The sequence below is a fragment of the Lichenostomus cassidix genome, chromosome 1 (assembly GCF_008360975.1).
Source record: "Lichenostomus cassidix isolate B80296 chromosome 1, HeHo_3.0, whole genome shotgun sequence".
Classification (NCBI taxonomy): domain Eukaryota; kingdom Metazoa; phylum Chordata; class Aves; order Passeriformes; family Meliphagidae; genus Lichenostomus; species Lichenostomus cassidix.
Window position 1 is genome coordinate 99175310 of NC_139479.1, and position 21662 is coordinate 99196971.

Here is a 21662-nt window from a genome sequence, read left to right on the forward strand (position 1 = left end):
CCACCTGGGAAATACAATTGGAACTCCATCTCTAAGCAGCAGGTTCATAGTCATCCTCCAGGCTTGGCTACTGTGACATCAAGTTGGCCATCAGGTTGTCCTGGTGTGGTTATAGGAGGGTATACAATATATCCTTGTTCCTTGGTGAACTTGCTTTGTCAGTCCTGTCCAAATAAGCTAGTAAGGGCCATGAAGTGAGTTTTGACCCATAATAATAATAGTAACAACAACAGCAACAACAATAATTTAAAAAAAAACATATACAGCTATACGTGTACACGGGCAATAGCCAGTGCAGTAATAAAGCCATTATTGTTTACTTCGTTACCATTATGTACATGTTACTATTAAATTGATTAGTCTTGTTACAAGCTTATTGCAACAACAGTATATTTACTGAGATATTTAACAAACTACATCTTTCACATCTGTAGACATTTTTGCCTTGAATCTCCCAGTAGGGTGCAGTTCTGAAGTAACTCTGACTCACAGGAGCTGCTGTGTGGTGTGCTACAGAGAATGAACCTGTTGCAGAGAAGTAAAAGGTGCAGCTTGCAAATGTTTACTGGAATTAACAAAGCTGATTGGCACATGGGATAAAAGGATGTAGTTTTTTTCTGATTTTAATAAGTGGATCCAGGGAAGCAGGACAGAATTGATGGTGTCTGGAAGAAGGAAACCAGCACCTAATTTTTTGGGGTGAAAATTCTTGGCCATTGTTGCATATCTTAATGCAAAGGGGGAAAAAAACACATTATGCTGAAGGCAAACCTCTCCTCTGAAAGAGATCACTTAGTTGAGGTGCTCCTCATACATGCTGGGGAGAAGGTGGGAGATTTGCAGTGGTCCCTGGGATGTTTTCTTTGATCCCTGGTGCCTGTGGGAACTTCCCAGTTGGGTGGCCCAGGAGAGGTCTTGTCCTGGCTTATCCTTACCCAAGGCTCAGTTTTGTACTGACATTCACTGAGTAGCTGGCAAAACCCTGTCAGAGGTTTACAGTGCTACACATAAATATGCAGAGCCAGTGAACACCTGTCCGGGTATCAGGGCATGTTTAAGCAGATGAAGACACCACAATGAGCAAGTCCCCCACCAACTTACACAAAAGTCTTGCATCTGAGATCAAAGAGAGCTTCACACCCAAAGTAAAGAAAGCAAAATTCATCCCACTGCCCTTTTTAGAAGGGCATTATTACCATTCAAGCATTAAATTGAATTTATCCTTTACCCCAAAGGTGTGTTTGGCCATCCCACTGCTGTGCCATGGAGACACACCTGAGCTGTTGGGACACCAAACACAATATGTTCACCCTACTCCCATATACGCTTTCCCTACAAACCCCATCCTGCATGGACTTAAAATGTAAGGTTTGCAGCCAGTGTCCCTGATTTACCCCAACACCTGAGAATCTCCAGGCTGACAGCTGTGGGACAGGCATGGATGACTTCAGAGACAAGCACGTGTCCCCAAAGCCTGTGATGGAGATTTTTTGTGGTATTCGCAGACTGTTTCATGTGTCAATATGAGAGGAACATAATTACCAGCTGAGAAACTGCAGGAAACAAGCCAAGGATGAATGAACAAAATGGAAAATAAAGAGAAGCACAGAGGACACACACATTCTAAAACTATTATGGAGGTATGTATTCCCATGCTCTGAGGAGCCTGGGAATATATAAAAGCTCATGACTGCAAAGGAATGAATTCAAGGACCAGTCTATGGGGAATATTTTTTTTCCCTGTGACTTCAAACTTCACTTGGAGCTCACAGAGTTTTAGTCAGCTGGCATGCAACAGAGGTACAACTTCCCCAAGGAAACTTCCTCGGCTTGTGCTGGAAAGGCTGCTGGGAGAATTGGGGAAGAAAAAAGGCTGCAAGCAGAGACAGAACCTCCACCTCCTCCAGCTACAGAGCAGGTATGTGGAGATGTGTGTGAATCTGGGAGCCTGCTGGAGAGCTGAGCTTTCAGCTGAGGGAGAGATGAGGGTTCTGGTGACTTTGAGCTGCAGCCTTTTAAACCAACACAAATGAGGAAGGTACTGTATGAATAAAAGGTACTGTGTTTATGAATAGGCTGAGGAACTGGCTAAACATGCTGTGTAGATGGGTCTATCCACCCAGTCGTATATTTAATCTATCAGGGACTTGCACTGCAGTGAGTTAGATAATTTACATTAAGGAGGCACCGGTTAGTTTATAACAGTACAGTTGCCATACACCATCTTTGTTATTATTCTCTGTGTTTGCAGGAATAGAAGATGGGGAGATGGTTGGTTTTTTCTTTCTTCATAGGACTTCAGTCTATTTATGGTATTACTGCATTATAGCATTCTGAACCAGGAATGCAGAGATCAGCATTGTACACCAATTAAATGCCACTCACCCAGCTTTCCAACAGTGAATCCTAATACAGCTTTGGGCAAATCACAGAGCCCCTGGGTAAAATAGGCAAAATGCTTTGCTTGTCTTTTCTTCTTCCTATCAGTGCTGACATTGAGCTCTCCCTGTTGGAGTACGAGGTGTGAGATCGCAGGGTTATTTTGCTGCTCTAAAGATCCTGACAGCTTGAATGTCACCTTGGTTGAACGATGATTTACTGAGATGGTTTTGCTGTGTCTGGAGTGTTATCATGAGAAGGAATGTTTAGGCAATATTTGGAACTGGTAAAGTTTTAGAATGTCATAGTTTATATAAAAGTCACAGTAAATTTTCTGAGGCTAAGCTGTGTTGTAATTTGGATTAAAAGTATTTTTGATGAAAGACAGATATGATTCCCCTAAATAGATGCAATAATTTGGTTTTGCCCAGCAGTGATAATTTGGGATTTTTAATAAGATGTAACAATTTAAACTTTAAAACAAACATATTACTCTAAAATGCTGAAGTTCCCTAGTTTTCAAGAACAAAAATGTACTATCAGTCATCTCTTTTTAAAGCGGATGGTTACATATTAGAGACTGTTTCAGTGCTTGGCCTTTTACTAATATAATGATGGATGGATTCAAGGGGGGATATCAATATCATGAAAATAAAATCTATCAGAAATAATTTTCCTCACCTCATTTTGTCTCCTTCTGGATCTTATAAAATGAGTACACATTTTCCCAAATACTGACCTCACCATCTAAAAAAAACCTGTTGAATTAAAAGCATATTTTATAAACTGGTGAGAAAATACTCTGCTTTGGTTCCTGAATCTGAATTTTGTTCTCCAGGGAGAATATTTCATGGTTACATACTTTGATCTGCAAATCCCAGTACATGTCACTTTTTGCTGATGTATAAGTTTTCATTTTTCCATCTCCCTCTGTGTCTTTGCCCATTCCCTCACTCACAAATTCTCCAGGATGGTGGGTTTCATTCAGTTGTTGTTAATTTACATTTTCATTCTTGGAGAGAGTAGTAGGAAAAAGGATGAATAAAATAGGGAAATTTTTGGTGGGAAAATGCTGTTGGCTGAACACCTGATAAGGATGCACATGGAGAGAGGACAGAAAGAGAATGAAGGAATGCAGAAGCTTCAAAAGATGGGAGAAAAGCCTTGTTGGGTTTACAAGAGATGAAGGAGTCTCTATTTTGATAGGTGGACTTGACACTGGAAAGACTGGGGGCTCCATCTGCCTGTGAGATGCCAAGCACAGTGCAGACTGCAGGAGCAAAACAAACCAGGAGAATCAGCTTCTGGAGATGTTGTAGAGTGTCAGGAGCTGGAGCTGTGCCTCCTTCTCAAAGCCTGTGGTTGAGGATGGCATTGGCTGTTTATTTTTTGAAAGGGTTAATACTGATGTTGTCTCCAGCTCTCTTGTGGGATGGATCACCAGGGAGCTATTCCAGCCAAAAGGGAGCAAGTCTTGTCACACTCCTGCCTTGTCTTTATGGTTCAGACCCACTTTCTAAGGCAGGAACTTGTTTTATTTACTCCTCTGGAGAGTTTAGTTCATAGAGCTTGACACAGGAGTCAACCAAAAGCAGTGCCTTAGAAAGCAGCAGTGTTATGGAGGGACTGACTCCAAAAGATCTGGAGGCTCAAGACACAAAATTGTCACGACATTTTCATGTTTCTCTGAAAGCTTTGGGAACCTGTGGCAGTTTACAGACTGACTGGTGAGAGCCAGCAGCTAGGATTTGCTTTTCTTTTTGCTCTGGGCCATGCTGGGGAAAGGATTTGGAGGAGAGGAGAGGTCTGAGGAGGTGCCCCGCACTTCAGGTGACAGAGGGTGAAATTCAGCTGACATAGAAACTGAGCAGGAAGTGACTGCTGAGACACCACTGGAAAAACAGATTTCACAGAGTTGCAGGTGGAAACCTTTTGGCATCACTGGGATGGGACAGCCCTTGCTATTTTGTGGGCAAAAAACTTGATTCTCCAATCTGTGTGATGGAGATGAGTCTGGTTGGGGTTCTGAGTAATCTGGTCTAGTGGAAGGTGTCCCTGCCCATGGCAGGGGGGTTGGATGATCTTCAAGGTCCCTTTCAAATTGGACCATTCTATGATTATATGACCCAGTCTCTGACTGATGCAGGTGACACTTGCCCTGCAGACGTGTCTTACCAAGCCCATACCATACTAATGTTTCAACATATGCTGGGTAGCCCAAAGCATAAAAATACAGAAAATTTGAGAAATCAGCCAAATGCTTCAGAGTCTTTGAAATGGTTTGCTGCCAGATCCCCTTTGTGAAAGGACAAAGATGGCAAGGACAGCACTGATCTTTCCCAGTGCAGCTGGTGTCCTCCCAGAGTGTGGTTTTAATGAAACAAGTCCCTGAACAGTATAATCAGTGCATACCCTTCCCTCCTGCTTTGGCATTTGTTTCTGTCCAAGATCTTCTTCACAGTTCAGCTGGCACAGCTGCCTGGTAACTCAGTAAAACAGCTTGAGGAACAGAACTGGCTTTATAAAAAGCACAACCAAAAAAACTCTGCTATATTTATCCCTGTAAATTCAAACTTCCTAAAGTGCTCTGAACATCCAGGCGTAGAAAAATTGGAAACTGCCATCATCCTGGCCACTTGCTGCTCTTAATTAGAGGCATGATATTTGTACTCCAAATCAGATCAAAATATCCTATTTAAAAAAAGCATTATTATTCTTGGAGACCTCAAATATTTGAGGTTTGCCTTGCAAAGGTATCTGTGCTTTTCAAGTGCTATTGCTGACAAGGCAAGCTCTAAACCCAGAGTATCCAAAAGGGATCTAAATCTCTGGACATCAGAGTGGTCCCCAGTTTCAACATGAGTTTCCTACGTACTCCAAGAGGATTGCAGATGGAGAGCTTGACTCCAAGGACTGCAAAGGGAAGCTCAAGACATGACATACTTGGGAAAAGGTGATCAAAACTAATTTGATGGGAGCCCAGTCAAGGGGAACTTGTCTGAGGTTGTGATAATCTCACAGGTGGACAGCTGTCCTGAGAGCTTAATGTGTATTTTTCTGTTCATTGCACCTAATCATGCCCTTCCCTCTCACCTTGTCGTAGTGTTTTTATAGCAGCCTGGTCTAATGAAAGGTCTCTGCCCATGGCAGGGAGGCTGGAACTAGATGAACTTTAAGGTCCTTTCCAATCCAAACCATTCTGTGATTCTATAATTCTATGATTTGTACCTGTCATTTCGGGGCGCATTACCAAGCAATCTAAGAGCCCAGGTCTTTTGCATATTATTTCAAACATGAGAAAAGTGTGTTGTGGCAGTTCAGGCGTGTGTCTCTGGGACAAAACATCAGCAAAATCTATATAGAGGTGTGTTTTCCCAAAGCAGGACTTAATTATCAAAAAGAAGTGAGGAAACCAGCTACTCCAGCTCTAGAGGGCAGCACAAAATAATAAATAAAAAGCTGAACTTGGGCAATTTGAAATCATCTTCTGCATAACAAAAGAAATTCCCTTTTGCAATGAGAATTCTTCCCAGCAGATCCAGTATATTCAGCACTATGTACTTACAGGCAAAAATTCAGCAGCTCATCTGAAAATTCCTTTAATGAGGTCCCTAATCCCTGCCTCATGCCATGAAAACCATCAAGTGTGTCGTAGTCAACAATGGACCCCCATCCTGCCAGTAGACTGCTGTCACACTGTCATTAGTGGGGTGACTGCAAAGAGAAAGAGCTATTTCTTCCAGGACAGGTTTCCAGATTCTGGGGTTTGTATTTCTCAGCCTTGAATTTTAAACATTTAATCCTCAAGCACTGTTTCCCTAAAGATGCAGAGAGAGATTTAGGTGCAGGAGTCTACAACCCTCCAGGAATGTAACTCGCAGACACAAAACCCCAAAGTAAACACACTGTCATGTTCCACGAACACAGCCAAACAATGGCATTGCCAATCAGTTACTTATTCTCCTTAGCAAACCCACAGCCCGATTCTGACAGTTCCTCTGGCAAAATCCCCCTGTTTCTCAATGCCTGCCCCAAGGAAGGGCTTCAGGATGTCGCACAGTAGCTGACTCCATCCGGAGCACAGCGGTGGCTAGGACCCAGCAAGAGCCTGGAGAGGAAGACAAGCAACATAATTTAAAGCAGACACTGTCCCAAATAAGGTTATTTCCCTGAAAATGCCTTCATTCTGAAGTTACAAGTGAGCCTCTCAGTGTCCTGAATGGGTGAACATGAAGCTGAAGAATAATTGCATCAGTACCAGGACTGAATCGATTTTGAAGAGCTGGATATACTTTTTAAAGAGATGATAAGCAGTGTTTGGGGATGCAAGAAACCCTTGAAACAAGGTAAATATGAAATAGTCACTCTTTTTACCCCTGAAAGCTCTAACTTAAAAGGAAAGAGTCTTGTGTGGAAAAGGATCAGACCCCGGGCAGTTTGATTTGTGTTCTGTGTGTTCTCTTGTATTTAACTTTCCTTGGCAGAGGAGAGCACCTCTGCTAATTGTCTAAGCAGTAACAAAAATTACATTTGGGGGAAATTTGGAAAGTGCTGCTTTTACTTGCTGCAAACAACATCTATGAAGTAGTTTCAGGATTATTATTGTGATAGAGATGGAGGCAAACATTGTTCTAAAGTGGAAATTGAGATTAAATAACTATTATTCCATGTTTTGAAATGTCTTGGGGCAAATTAGTGGTCTTCTCTGCTCTCCTATTTGTTAAGTGGACATGCTGACGTGGTTAGGGTACCTTGCTTTTTCTAGAATTATTTGACCAACTTACTAGTACTCCTAGGGTGTGATGTTTACTGAAACCACCTTCACCTGTATTTTTCAGCTGGGGCTGGCACTGAGTAATTTTGAAGTACTGTGATGGAACACTGTGGCCTTAAATAGGGCTCAGAGCTCAATCCTACTCTGGTTTAGGCTGGGGTTTCTATAACAGCTGCCAGAGGGAGCAAACTGGCACTGATCATGAAGCTGCTTCAACTCTGGGAGAGACTCAGAGCAATAAAAGCTCCTTTAAGTTGAGTTGTTGCTACTGCTGCTCTCAGACTGGTTTTGTAAGCTGTGGATAGAGAAATCAGCACCAGCAGGAAGGGTTTATTGTCAGTAGGCATCCCCTCTCACACCAGGGGAAGGGGGGTCCTGTAAGGCCTCAGCTTGGCACTGGGAGAGGGTGGGGAGATGCTGAGACCTGCCCAGAGGGCAGAAAGGAGTGGGATGCACTGCTGTGTCACAGTAGGTGTTGCTGAGAAGGGACAAAAGGTTGTTCAGAGAAAAGCTAGGCAGGAAAAGCTCCTCACCTGGATAGCTGAACTGAAAATTACCCTGGGAAGGGAATCTCCATGAGCAAGGAGGTTGGACTGTACCATGACAGGTCAAGAGGAAGTAGCTTCATGTTGTGCCAGGGGAGTTTCAGTTTGGAGATTAGGAAAAATTTCTTCACCACAATGGTTGGTAAACACTGGCACAGGCTGCCCAGAGCAGGGTGGAGTCCCCATTCCTGGAGGGATTTAAAAGACATGTGGAAGTGGCACCTGGGGACACAAGACAGTGGTGGTCTTGGCAGTGCTGGGGGAACAGTTGGGCTCTATGATCTCAGAGGGCTTTTCCAAACTAAATAATTCTGTGAGGACAGAGTCCACGTGGTCTCATGCTAGAAGGGACCACCATGTCCTTGATGAGCTTCATGATGTGACAGCCACATTAGAAACTTGAGGGACAGCAAGATACAGATACTACAGATCAGCCTTACACAGCAAATCATTAAATCTATTTTTTGGTGTTCAAATATATCAATTTCCCAGTTGCTTTTTAAACCTAAAATTTAGGAATTTTAAATGTTAAGACCCTGGATTGTGTCAGGTTTATTATTTAAGAAGCCAAGTGACTTTTTCTCGCACTGACAGTGTGACAAGGGAAGACATTACAGAGCACATGGGCTGTGTGCTGTCCCTCGGGATTGTGCCCTGTTGTGGGTAATATCCTCAACTTAATTCATTGCATCTGAACAGAAAGGATTCCTCTTTGAGGGCTTGGAGAAAAGCCTTGTAATCATTGGTATGTTTGCCTTTTGTCTCTACCTCAGCAAACTAATACTGAAATGATAAATCAAGCTTTCTCCTCCTTAGAAGAGGTCCCAACTGCTCTAAGCATGGGGAATAAAGAACAGAGGGGGACAACAGAAACATTATAGATGGTGGCATCAGCAATTCCTCCTTCCATAGGATGATTTCAGCATATTTTGCAAACATTGATTCAAAGGTAAAGATTTGACATACTTGGTTTGGTTTTAAAGGAGAGGAACACACTTCTGTTCCCTTTACTGAGACCCAAAGTTCTTTCACCTTGTGGTCACAGATCATCATCCATCACAGGGGTTTTTTTGTGAAATGGAAGGAATATGCAAACTGTACAGAGAGTAGCTGCGGTCTAATCCTCCCCAGTTTCTCTATTCCTAGTACACAACTCTATTCTCTGGTTGGGAAGGGAAGAAATAGGCAGATTCCCATCAAGAACTTGTTGGCATTGCTATTCAGTGACTGTCAGTGCTGTGAAGGGCCATCAGCTTCATCCATCAAAGTGACTAAACTGGGAATGATCCCATCTATTTTGTTTCCAGCTTTTTGATGCTCTGTGGCTGGAAGCACCTGAGCAACAGTACATTGATGCCAGTGGCCTGTGCATGGGATTGGGGTAGGATTTGGAGCTGTTTGAAGCAGGAATGCTTGCCATTGTCTTTGGTTTCATTTTCCCCCCATTGTCCAGTGACAGGCCTCCCAGTGGTGTTTGCTCCTTTTGCAGTTCTGTGCTCTTTTATGGAGTGCTTTCCAAACAGTTAAACTCTTATGAATTCTCTGTTTCACACAAATCCTTTCTATTTTATATCTGTCTCTTTGTAAGGCATCTGTCCTTGTCCATGGCAGGGGGATTCACAAGATAACTTTTAAAGGTCCCTTCCAACCCAAGCCTGAGGAATTTCAAGAAGCATTTGGACAACACTCTTGGGCACAGGGTGTCACTCTTGGGGATGGTGCTGTGCAGGGCCAGGAGTTGGACTCGATGATCCTTGTGGGTTTGTTCCAGCTTAACATATTCTGTGGAATATATGGTTCTATGATCTCCTGTCAAATGTATTTAAAAGCCTGCCCATATCTGGGCTGTGTAAAATGAAAAATCTCAGTCCATTCCTTAAGCTGTTTGCATTAACTCAACAAGGATATACATGTAAAAGCTCTTTGACACTCTGGAATAAGAGGAGTAGAAAATGTTGTGGATGGAAATGAAAACTATTCCCACTTCTGGTTGTTTCTGAGTGGCATCCATTCACTTTGCTCAGGACTTGGCACCCCAAAACTTCAGCCCAGTTGAAAGCACCTGAGCTGTGTCTATGGGGAGTGTGAAGGTAATTCGGTCTTCGGTGGTTTTCTTTCTCTGTTATGCCAGACACTGTTCCCAGCTTGAACATCTGGACTTTGTTGAGTGGCCTGGATATTGTTCGGGCAGCAGCTGAAATCACACTGGGGAAAACCCATGAAATGCCTTGGACCTTTCTTTCAAGTCCTCATATAAGTCTCTTTTTTCCCATCAGGCTGAAAGCTACACAGTTGGGTCACTAGTGCTATATGCTCAGAGATAGGTTAATTTATTGCACTGCTTGTGTCCTTCTCTTTGTTAGATGATGACCTGGTGCCAGCTTTTGCATGTGTTGACTGCTGTGTCCCATTTGAAATCTAACCATAATTATTTTTACCCACAGAGCCATGAAACTGTACATCATCTTCTTCCTGACAGTGGTGAACAAAGAAACCTCTAATTATCAACCCCCAGAGGGGACAGCCTGTGAAATGGTAAGGCTGTCTCTCTATGTAGGCCCCTTGAGATCCTGAATGAAGTTGGGACCCCCGTGTTACAGGCACTGCACATGCAGCTATAGTCTCTGAGAAGGGAAACCCCCAGGAGCAGGCTCCCCGTGATGGCAGAGGTGGGATTTTCAGGGTTATGGGATGTTTAGCAGTCTGTCCTCAGGCTGTATCCTTGTTATAGTGACAGTACATAGAGAGTGGGAGGTGGAGGGCAAAGAATGGCAATTATCTCAACTTTTTTCCGAAGGAGGAGCTTCACTAAGATTGTAAAGGGTTTCTGTGGCTGAGACAGAGCAAAAACTTAGACTTAAAATCAACTCCTTTAAATCAGCTGTTCTTTGTGATTTAATTAAAGCATCTTCTGTGGAATACTTCTATACCAGCAATTTTGTAATAACAGGTAGACTGACCTACTCTGCCGTGATGCAGCATTTCTGCCAGGGAAGTTGTACCTGATTTCTGCTGGGGGGAAGATAAATTACAAAGACTCTTGCTCCAGTACAAAATTTGCTCCTTGAATTTTTGCAAGCTCCTGATACAATATTATAAATGTTATTCACAGCTGAACTTTCTCCCTTCCCTCTCCAAGTGCTTCTGACTGTACCAGGATGTTTAAAAATACTTTTTTTCCCCCTGAACACTGAAGCTGTTCAGCATAAATCCTCAAGAATTTCCAAAATAGGGAAAAATAAATTGCTAGCTGTACACATCTCCCTTGTGGAACTCATTCCGTTCCTGCCCACCCTGCCATATTTCTGAACTTCCTGAATTCCGGAGAAATTAAGACCTAGTATATATAAAAAGTTCTTGGTAAGGTGACTGGGTAGCTCAGTTCATTGGCTGGAGAGGGAACACTGATGAAGCCGTTGTAAACAGGACAGCCCAAGTCCCATGTAGCATAGTCACATGAAAGCCAAGTGAGACATGCAATAATCCAAGCAGTTTCGTCCCATTTCTTGATAGGTCACAGACCAGGCTGATTGCTGAGAAGTAAACACATGCTTGTTTGCACAACTCCACTGGAAACTGCTTTCATCAAGCCAACACACAACTATGCTGGGATAAAATCAGCCCTGACAGAAAACACACTGCAGTCAGGGGCCAGGATGCTCACCTGGTGTAATTCAACAGCTCAGTGTTGCTAATGTCTATGCTGATTGCCTTCCTTCACTGGGCAATTGGTGTGGATCCAAGCATAGCTTAAAGAAAGATGGAGCTACTGGATTAGCTGATTAGCTGTCCATTGACTGTCCTGCATTACATCACAGTCTCATTGTTTTATACAGTACTTTCCCTGTGGTGACACCTTTAGAATGGCAGAGGCTCAGAAATGGAAATTTTAATCCCAAATCTCATGAGTCAGAAACCTGTCCTCACCCCAGGACACTGAGTTACCACTGGTGCTTCTGTTGTTGAACTAAACTTTCATATAGGAGGTTTTAGGAAGTAAGCAGTCCCTACCAGACCCCTGACATGGGGGTGAACTGCAGTGATTATACCAGTTAGGGCACATCTATCAGTTTCTGAAACAACAAGGCACAGATCAAATGTCAGGATGTTCTTCCTAACTCACATTGTTTTCCAAGGATAGACAAAGCTTCAATTAGATCATGTTTTAACTCCCAAAGAAAGATGATTTTGCTAATTCATGTCAACTGGCAAAGGAGGGGATTCCAAATAATTTATAAAAGGGAAGGGATTTTAGGAAATTCCATTTTACCTTGAGTTGAGGGGATGCAAGGACAGATGCGTAACCAAGTGTCATAGGTCAGCTGAGGTGTGGTACTTGGGCAAAAGGCTAAGGTTTGATTGTGTAGCTGATCCTCCCACCTGGGCAGCTCTTCTAAGAATGATCAGGGACACCATGCAAGTGCAGGTCAGTGCCTGGCTCCAGCCCAGATTCTTGGTTCAAATGTTCATGAACTGATAATGGAGAACACAAAGGCAGGCTTGAGTCCAACTCCTTTTTGCAGGAGTGACACCTTCCACTCTGTGCTAAGCAGTGAAGAACTGGAGTCAGAAACCAAATGATGCACAGCTTTTGAACTGTTGGGTCATTTTTTTTGCCAGCATCTTGATGGGACCAAGTGGTCCTTGCCCTCCAGTACTTCTTGACAATGGACTTGAAACAAACTCGTGGCAGCACCGGCAGAGATCATGAAGTCAGAACATGAGACTGACTAAAACTTCTTTTCCAGTCTCTGGATACCAACTCATTGGATTAAGGGATGAGAGGAGAGGAGAAACACCAAACAGATGCCATTTATTCCATCTCACTGAGACATGCTTAATTTTTTCTTCCTACTGCTGATTAGAATGAAATTCATGCAGTTTGAGCCTTGGGGGAGAAAAGATGGTGTAGAAGAGATAAAATAAGAAATTTAGTTAGGATCAAAATAGTGAAAAGGAATGAAGGTTGAAAAATGAGAGGGGAAATGTTATCGGAACAAATGGCAGACAGTGGGAGGTATAGATTTTATCAGTCCCTTTTATCATTGGGAGGGTTCCATGGATGCAGATTAAAAGCCAAATTGTGCAAGATACATGGTGAACTGTGGCTGACTTCTCCCCAATCAACTTCAATGAAAAGTAGACAGTTGGCATTGAAAGGAGTTGCATCAGGACTTTGCTAAGATTCTGGGGTGCTCAGAGGGAATGGAGGGTGCTCAGCACTTGTTGGGATCTGACTGAAAGTGTGAGAAAAAACCTGGTATTTGCCTTAGGATGCAAAGCAGTTTCTGCTTTTTCACTCTGGATTTTTGTATCCTCTTTCACAAAATCCTGCTCTGCTATTCGTGCCTCAGAAATAAGGCCAAATCTGGACATAAATTAACTCAAAATGAGCAAGTGTACAGTGACTTTGCAGGAAAAAACATTGTCAGGGAGAAGCTGGGAAATTTCCTTTTTTTTCCTTTTTTTTTTTTAGCTGAGGGAGAGTTCAGTGAGTAGGAGGGGAAAGAGGAAGGGGTTAAGGTTTTAATAGTCAATTTACTTGGGATCTTTGGGAAAAATATGTCATGGGAAGCACTGTGGAGCAGCTTGTGTTCATCTAGAATTTGGATGAACACTTGAACTTCTCTGGCAGATTCTTGTGTGGCCTCCAGAACTCAGATGATGCAAAAGAGATTCACAAAATGCTGACTAGTGCCCCACTTCTAAACAGATCTGCCACTTTATTCTCCCCAAAGTTCATAAGAGACAGATGGGATTTAATATTTTTGACTTCTAATGTTTGTTTAATGTCTGAAAAGCTTTGTGTCATGGAATCTGCATTCTGCTTCTCCACAGAAGTTGATTCAACAGAATCTTCCTTCCTTCCTTCCTTCCTTCCTTCCTTCCTTCCTTCCTTCCTTCCTTCCTTCCTTCCTTCCTTCCTTCCTTCCTTCCTTCCTTCCTTCCTTCCTTCCTTCCTTCCTTCCGTCCTTCCTTCCTTCCTTCCTTCCTTCCTTCCTTCCTTTCCTTCCTTCCTTCCTTCCTTCCTTCCTTCCTTCCTTCCTTCCTTCCTTCCTTCCTTCCTTCCTTCCTTCCTTCCTTCCTTCCTTCCTTCCTTCCCCCACACATCCAAATACAATAAGAGTCTTCCTCCAGTAAATTAAATGCTGTCTAAGCCTTTCACATTCCATTTCCTCCTGCTGCTGTATGTTCTCCTTAGCAACAAAATAGAACTTGATGGTTATGTGAGGATGGTCATGTTCATGTTTCCAAGGTTCATTATGAACACCCACAGCAAATTTTGCTCTGGACACAGAACTCAGTCTAACTTGCAATTAAACACAGATGCATCTAGAAGATTGATTTGACTTTGACACTTGTTGTTTTTTTCTACCCTGCTGCTGAGAACTGGCCTGAAAAGACCTGACCCTCACTGCACATCACATCTTTTTTAATGTTTACATTAAAAAATTTACATAATTTGTGTTTTCAGTGTTGTATCCCAGGTGTCTTGTGTGGGTGGTTTCATAAGGCGTGCCCCACATGCAAGTAGAAGGGAACTGTTGCCTTAGGAAAAGGATAAACATGAAAGGTAAAAGCAGAATGAATCTGGAGACTGGTATCAGAAATGTCTCAGTTGTTGAATGATCCTATTTAGTTAAAGCTGCCTCGCTTAACTAATCCATGGCTAAGGGAAGGCATTTTTGAGCATATGACTATGAAGGAGAGATAGGGTTTGTGCGACAGGATCCTTATACATTTTTATACCTCCTTTCTCTGGGACCCATGTTGCCAACAGAGTGAAGCTCTTCCAAGTACTGCTTACCAGTGCAAATAGAGTCTGAATAATCTAATACTGTGATGAAAGTGAGAAAATTAAACATCAGCACAAAAGGGAGGAAACGGTGCTTGATTGCAGAAAAAACCCAGAAAAACTCCTTCACTCAGGAATTTTAAAATGAGTCCAGGAGAAAGGTACAAAGGGGGGAAGTTTTAGTAGATATTACATGCAGATAAAACTCTACTGTTCTAAGTAAAAAATCTCTTCGAAATGAAGTGAGTGCTGTTAGCAAATAAGCTAATTAGGATTCTTGGTCTTGCTGTCTGAATGGTCAGAAAAAGTGATCAGTGTTTCCAAAAAAGCATATGCCTGGATGCTGAATGTTATTTTTCTTATATTTAATGCAAATATGTTTTTCATTTGTCATGTGACAGCCCCTTTTCTCTCTTTTTCTGGCAGGCAAACTCTCAGGCATTTTGCCACAACAAAGACCTTCACGAAATCCCTCATGAGATCCAGCCAAATGTAAACAAAATAGATCTGTCTGGAAATCTGATTCAAAGCATCCCTGAAATGTCATTATCATTTTACACTTCCATTCAGTGCCTGGATTTAAGCTCTAACCAGATAAGTTTCATCACGCCTGGAGTCTTTGCACACATGAAGAGTTTGCTGGAAATAAATTTAGCCAACAATCACTTATACGAGCTTGCTCAAGATGGCACAGAAGGGATTGGACTTTTACCCAAGGTGGAAATACTGGACTTGTCCCACAACAGTCTGTACAATGGGATGGCTGAATATTTCATTAAACAAGCTCCAGCACTGCAGTATCTTTCCTTGGCAGACAACAGTATTATAATGATATCACAAAAGATGTTTCAGGGATCTCCCAATCTTGTGGAAATAGATCTTCAGAGCAACATCATAATGGAAATAGAAGAAGGTGCTTTTGAGACTCTAGTGAGCCTTTCCAAACTCAATCTCTCAAAGAATTCAATTACTTGCATCTCTGATTTTAACCTCAGGCAGCTGGAGATACTTGACCTTAGCAGGAACAGCATTGAGACCTTCCACATCACAAAATCAGATTATGAATATAGCTTAAGGTGTTTGGATCTGAGTGAAAACAAACTGGTTCACTTCCCAGTGTTCCCTCAGGTAAATAAGCTTGTAACTCTAAATTTATCAAAGAATTTAATCCAGCTCACTGCTGAATCCCCTCATAATAAAATGGACTATGTGGAAAATGAATGGCGAAATGCTTCTTTCCATCTTCTTGATCAGAAGCAAGGTAGAAACAAAACTTCTCTTTATTTATCCCAGCTTGTATATTTAGACCTAAGTTATAATGAAATCAAATCCATTCCAGATGAGTTCTTTGAATCAATGTTGTCCCTACACACTCTTAATCTCAGTAAAAACTGTCTTCAGGCATTTGCAGTAAGTTATGACAGTGCACTGATGTCTTTAACAGTCCTTGACTTGAGCTACAATGCTTTGCAGAACCTTCACCTTCATGCTGGTGCATTATCACAGTTGAAGGAGCTCTATATTCAAAGCAACTATCTTCAAACCCTGCAGTTTGACATCTTTTCAAATCTTCCTAACCTCAAACTGCTTAATCTACAGAGCAATAATATCAGCCTTTGCAGCATGTACTCAGGATTGGCTAAGCAAAGACTTGCTGGAGAGGAAAGTGGTTGTGTATCATTTGTCAATTCTCCTACTCTTCAGTACTTGTACCTAGCTGACAACATGCTGAACATCCTACCAGCACACACCTTCTACAAGACTCCTCTGGTTGTCTTGGATCTTTCTATGAACACTGGACTGAAAATAGAACTTAAAGCACTATCAGGTCTGGAAAAGTCTCTGGAATGTTTGTATTTACAAAGTAATAGCCTGATAGATTTAAATATTGACTTGCCATGTTTTAGTCACCTTAAACATTTAAACCTCTCTGAAAATCAGCTGAACTGGCTGCCTAAGTGGGGTAGTGACTCTACACTAGAAGTTCTGGACCTACGGAACAATAGGTTCAGTACATTACAGAACAGCAATATTTTAGCATTAGAAAATTCACTTAAAAACTTGTATCTCACTGGGAACCCACTCAACTGCTGTGGAAATATCTGGCTTTCGTCAATGATCCAGAACAAAAATGTCCAGATCCCAAATGTGGAGCATTTAATGTGCCAGCATACTCAGAACTTTGGGTACCAGGAAGAAATGCACATCAGGAACATTAGACCACAAGACTGTGAAAATGAGGATCTGAAGAAAATCAACTTCCTTATTATATTAACATTTGTGTTGGTTTTATCTGTGATCATCATTGGGGTGGGTTCGTTTCTTTGCTTCCGCAGGCAAAACTTCAACCATCAGTTTAAAGCATAGGAACACAAAATACCTTGAAAACTGAAGAAATCAGGTGCTACACTAACAGTGTGTAGAAATTAAGGGTAAAATTCTCATCTTTGATTTTCAGCTGTGGATTTTAAGATGCTTTGAAGTGCCCCGAGCTGCACCACTGGTCTGGGTTGCAGGGACTGGAAGGAGAATTTGCCATGTTTTGCAGATCCACAGTTCAACTCTAGGAGGAGAAATTTGGCCCTAGTGTGCAATACATATTTAACTGAGTCTAATGTGAAGAAAGTAATCTCTGGGGTGAAGGCTTTTAAAAAGAAAAATCCTGGAGCATGAATTTCAACCAGCTAACATTGAACTGAAATTGAACTGAGAAAAACTGTTGGGAACTCACTGCATATTCTTCAATTCAGAAGAACAGTACATCTATTTTTAAATGTCACAGGAGGTTACACTGCAAAAAGGTGTTTTGAAGATACCAGGGTAAACTAATGCATAGGGAACGCAGTCCTGGGCCATTATTCAGATCAGACATCTACTGTCTTTACCCAAAAATATATTATTGTCTAGAGGATTTGCTACAAGAAAAGTTCTGTAGGTCCTCACTCTGAGCTGGGTTTAACACGGCTAGCCTGTTATAAAAGTTGACACTGACAAATGTTATGTCCCATACTCTCACGGAAAATTCACCCTTTTGAAGAAAACATGACAGTGAATGGGAGCCTCACCTGCTAACAGGGTTCAGAGGTTTTGAAAAGGAGCTATATCAGGTCTTCTGTTAATGCCAAGAACTGTCCATTAAGGCACATAAGAGAAATAGAGGTCCAACTGAAACATCTCCAGATAAATAACTCAGAGTCAAATTGCTGCTCCGTTTCTGTTTCTTCCAGCTAGTGAATGTCAAAATTAAAACACAACCACAAAGGTGTATAGTTATATTTTTTAAGCAGTCATGTATGAAACTGGTTGTTGGTTTTCATTGTGGAATTTTATACAATAAAAACACCTTTGAATTTTGTAAAAAGCACAAGGCTGTGGATATATTAAAGCACCAGTATGGAATGCTCCACAGATGAAAAGAAATGTCTTCCTATTTTTCTATGGTGTTTAGACTCCACCTTAGATCTTTACCTTCTGGCCGTGAAGCAGGGGTGGCTGCTCTATATTTTAGAGTACAGCCAATGGAGAATAAAGAGATCTACTGGAGATGTAGGCAAGAATTTGGAACAGGTTGTCCAGAAAAGTTGTGGCTGCCCCATTCCTGGAAGTGTTCAAGGCTGAGTTGGATGGGGCTTGGAGCAACCTGGTCTAGCAGAAGACATCCCTGCCCAGGGCAGGGGATTGGAACAAGATGATCTCTGAGTTCCCTTCAAAACCAAACAATTTTGTGATTTCTGTGATCCTATGAATTTGAACAAACCATCAGCAGCAGTAGGGCCTGATCTAACATCTGTGAAAGCCAGTGCTACCCTTTGGCTCAAGCCCTTAATCTTGTAGAAGGCTTGCACAAGCAGCGATCCCAGGGATTAGTTGGAAGATCAGTGCTGAAGATGGCAAACTCCTCCTGTGGTATGAAAGCAAGCTGAGATGTGTGCCCAGATGCTGATTTGCCACACACTGAGTTAGTGGCTTTTGTGTCAAGCATGGTAAGACTATTTCTGCTTCTGAGAGCCAGTATTAGCTTGGCTGCCGTGATTGGAATTAGTTAATAACCTGATGACAGAGCCTAATGCATTTAATTAATGGTTTAAACACTGCTTTTGTTTCTCTCTACCAAAAGGAAGTGCTTGTTATTACTGAGCATCTGGGACTAATTAGACTTCCACTGACTTCCCTGGGAGCAGAAACAGTTTTCTTGAGGAATAAGTCTCAGAAGTAAAGTGCAGCATGGATCATTTGGATTTTCCTGTTAGCAGAATAAGCAAGCAAGAAGTGATATGAGCCCACTTCAGCCCATTCTTTTACTCTGGATGAGACAAGTAGCATGAGGGAAAGAAAATATGAATAAATTCATGAAGAGAGGGAAAACAGGGAAAAATGGGGGCTCTACATTACATTGTTCAAAATTTTTTAAAATAGGGATATGTAGGTGACAGCCCCACCTCTTGCCTCTCCTGTCACTTACTGTGCTTGCACGAAGCCCAAATGCCAAAGTACCTGATCCTACATGAGAGGTAGCCATCACTCAGACATTACACATCTTTCCACCAGTCAGCCCCACTGTCCTAGTAGATTGGTGTCATGGTTTAACGAAGCAGAATATTAACACTATCCCAGTGGAACCAGGACAGTAGGCATGATACATGCTGTTTTGGCTGTAATTTTGCAACCAAAATTGACACCCTCATTCATTGCTTTTTCATAAAGTCCTTGCAAAAGCCTCTGTTGATGCAAAGAGCTCCTTCTGCTAAGCCATGGAATATCCTTCTGTGATTCTTGGATATGTAATAGAGCATTTGGGTCACTGCAGTCAATGCAAACTTATTTTCTTTAAGTTGCCACATGCAACAAATTGCTTCCTTTCTGCAGCAGTTTGCATGGGACAGGACAATAGAATCACAGAATCCTAAACTGGTTTGGGTTGGAAAGCACTTTAAAGACCATCTCATTTCAAACCCCTTGCCCTTAGCAGTGATGCTACTTACTAAACCAGGTTGCTCAGGGTCCCATCCAACCTGACCTTGAACACTTCCAGGGATGGGGCAGCCACAGCTTCTCTGGGCAATCTGTGCCAGGGCCCACCACCCTCACAACCAAGAATTTCTTCCTAATACCTAATCTAGACTTCTCCTCTTTCAGTTTAAAACCATTGCTTCTTGTCCTGTCCCTATCTGCCTGCATAAAAAGTCCCTCTCTCTCCTTCTTATAAACCCCTTTAGGTACAGGAAGGCAGCAATGATGTCTCCCTGCAGTCTTCTCTTCTTCATGCTGAACAACAGATCTCCCTCAAGCATTTCCTACCACAGTTTGCTGTGTTTTCTACCTGAAAACAATCCTCTGCAGTGGGATCAGGTAGATAGAAGTACTGGAAGCACTAGAAATACTCACAGAGAGGGTCCCAGCAAGCTCAGCAAGTCATGACTTATGTTGGTAATCCATCCAATAAAGTCTCAATTTCCAGAAACTTGATTTTTTTCTGCAAACGCAAGACAAAATAACACCCCAGCAGGGTACCGTCTCTGGCCACAGATCTCTGCAGGGACCCTACTCAGCCCTAAACTAGCCACAGTGGGTTAGTATACAAGACAGTAAGTGCCTGCTAATATTTTGGGAACTCAAAGTGTTTTCTGTCCCTATCTATTCCCTATCTCATTCAGTACTCTCTTACTTGCCTGTGGAGAAATAAACTGAAATAAAAGTATCAGTAATCAGGGAAGTGGGATGAAACTGAAATGGGAGGAAGAAGAGATTGAAAATGCATAGAAGAACTTTCTGAGGAGGACTTGTCAGGCAAGCACAAGCAAAGACATTTGGAGCCTGATGCAACATGATATTAAGCAAAATATTGGCAAATATAAGGGAACAATCCTGCAACTCTGAGAGTCTCTTTTCCCCCAGTCTATTAATCGTGGCTGTTCTGCTGTGTTGCAGAGCCAAGTTAGTTCCACAGATTCCCTCCTCCTGTCCATTTCTAGCAGCTGTTGCATCAGAAACACATTTGGGAGACACATGGGAGACCTGATTGCAGCCTTTCCATACTTACAGGGGGCTTGTGAGAAAGAGTGACTTTTTACACAGGGAGATAGTGACAGGAGAAGGGACAACATCTTTAAAACCAAAGAGGGGAGATTTAGATGAGGAAGAAATTCCTTACTGTGAAGGTGGTAAAACACTGGCACAGGTTGCAAAGAAGCTGTGGATGCCTCATTCCTGGAAGTGTTTAAGGCCAGGTTGGACAGAGCTTGGAGCAACTTGATCTAGTAGAGGTGTCTCTATCCATGGCAGGGGTCTGGAACTAGATGGTCTTTAAGGTCCTGTCCAACACAAATTATTCCGCAACTTCATAATTTTCCAGTCAATAAGCAGTGTACTCTATGAAGAAACATTCTAGAAGGTGACTATAGAAGAGATTCCTCTTTACTGTTCTTGAATTTCTCAGTAGAAGTAGTGGGGAAGGGAGTCCCTGGTCCTGAAGACCAATGAAGGAGAGAATTCCACTTTCAGGTAGAAGCCCTACCAAAGAGAGGAAAGTTTCAAATGGGCAACTAGGCTGGAGGTATGGCAAGAGGAGAACAGAAGGGAAATAAGAATAGCTAAACCAGGAATTTGGAATCCAAATTACAGAATCACTGAATGTTTAGGGTTGGAAGGCCCTTGTGTACATCATCTAGTCCAACCCCCCTGCTAGAGCAGGTTCACTCAGAGCATATTGCACAGGATCATGTCCATGTGCATTTTGAAGATTTCCAGAGGAGGAAATTCCACAATCTCTCTGGACAGCCTAATGCAGTGCTCTGTCACCCTCACAGTGAAGAACGGGGAAGGAATGGTCAGGATGAAATTAGAACCAGAAGCAGGAACTAGGCTTGTTCAGCCTGGAGAAGAGAAAGTCTTGAGGGGAAATCTTTTGTCATTACTGGATGGAAAGCTACAAGGAAGAGCATAAGCTTTTCCCAGGAGTATTCACTAAAGGCATAAGATACAGCTGCTGAGAGATGCAGCTGGGGAAGTTCACATCAAACATTAGGGAAAATTTCTTCATTATGAGAGAGGTCAAGCTCTGAAAAGGCCTTGGAGACTTTAAAAACTCACCAAGGCAAGGCCCTGAGCAACTACTTCTGACACTGAAGCTGGCTCAGCTTAAATCAGGGAGCTGGATTGGAGTTCTTCA

General features: G+C 42.3%; 1 protein-coding gene across 2 annotated transcripts; it reads left to right on the top strand.

The window, feature by feature from the left end:
- Positions 1-1662: 1662 nt before the first annotated feature.
- LOC146445429 (transforming growth factor beta activator LRRC32-like) lies at positions 1663-17914 on the top strand. 2 transcript variants are annotated; one of them, XM_085074168.1, is made up of 3 exons: positions 1663-1918; positions 10143-10233; positions 14921-17914. In XM_085074168.1, exons 1-3 carry the CDS (start codon positions 1701-1703, stop codon positions 16859-16861), a joined length of 2250 nt encoding a protein of 749 aa, XP_084930294.1. In that variant the 5' UTR covers positions 1663-1700; the 3' UTR covers positions 16862-17914. The 2 variants fall into 2 exon arrangements, with proteins under 2 accessions (XP_084930294.1, XP_084930299.1); XM_085074173.1 differs by lacking the exon at positions 1663-1918 and adding an exon at positions 6398-6725.
- Positions 17915-21662: the final 3748 nt, after the last annotated feature.

Coding starts and splice junctions, on each gene's coding strand:
- LOC146445429 (XM_085074168.1), top strand. CDS start 1,701: ATGAATTCAAGGACCAGTCTATGGGGAATATTTTTTTTCCCTGTGACT. Junction 1,919..10,142: donor CTCCTCCAGCTACAGAGCAG/GTATGTGGAGAT, acceptor TTTTACCCACAG/AGCCATGAAACTGTACATCA. Junction 10,234..14,920: donor AGGGGACAGCCTGTGAAATG/GTAAGGCTGTCT, acceptor TTTTTCTGGCAG/GCAAACTCTCAGGCATTTTG.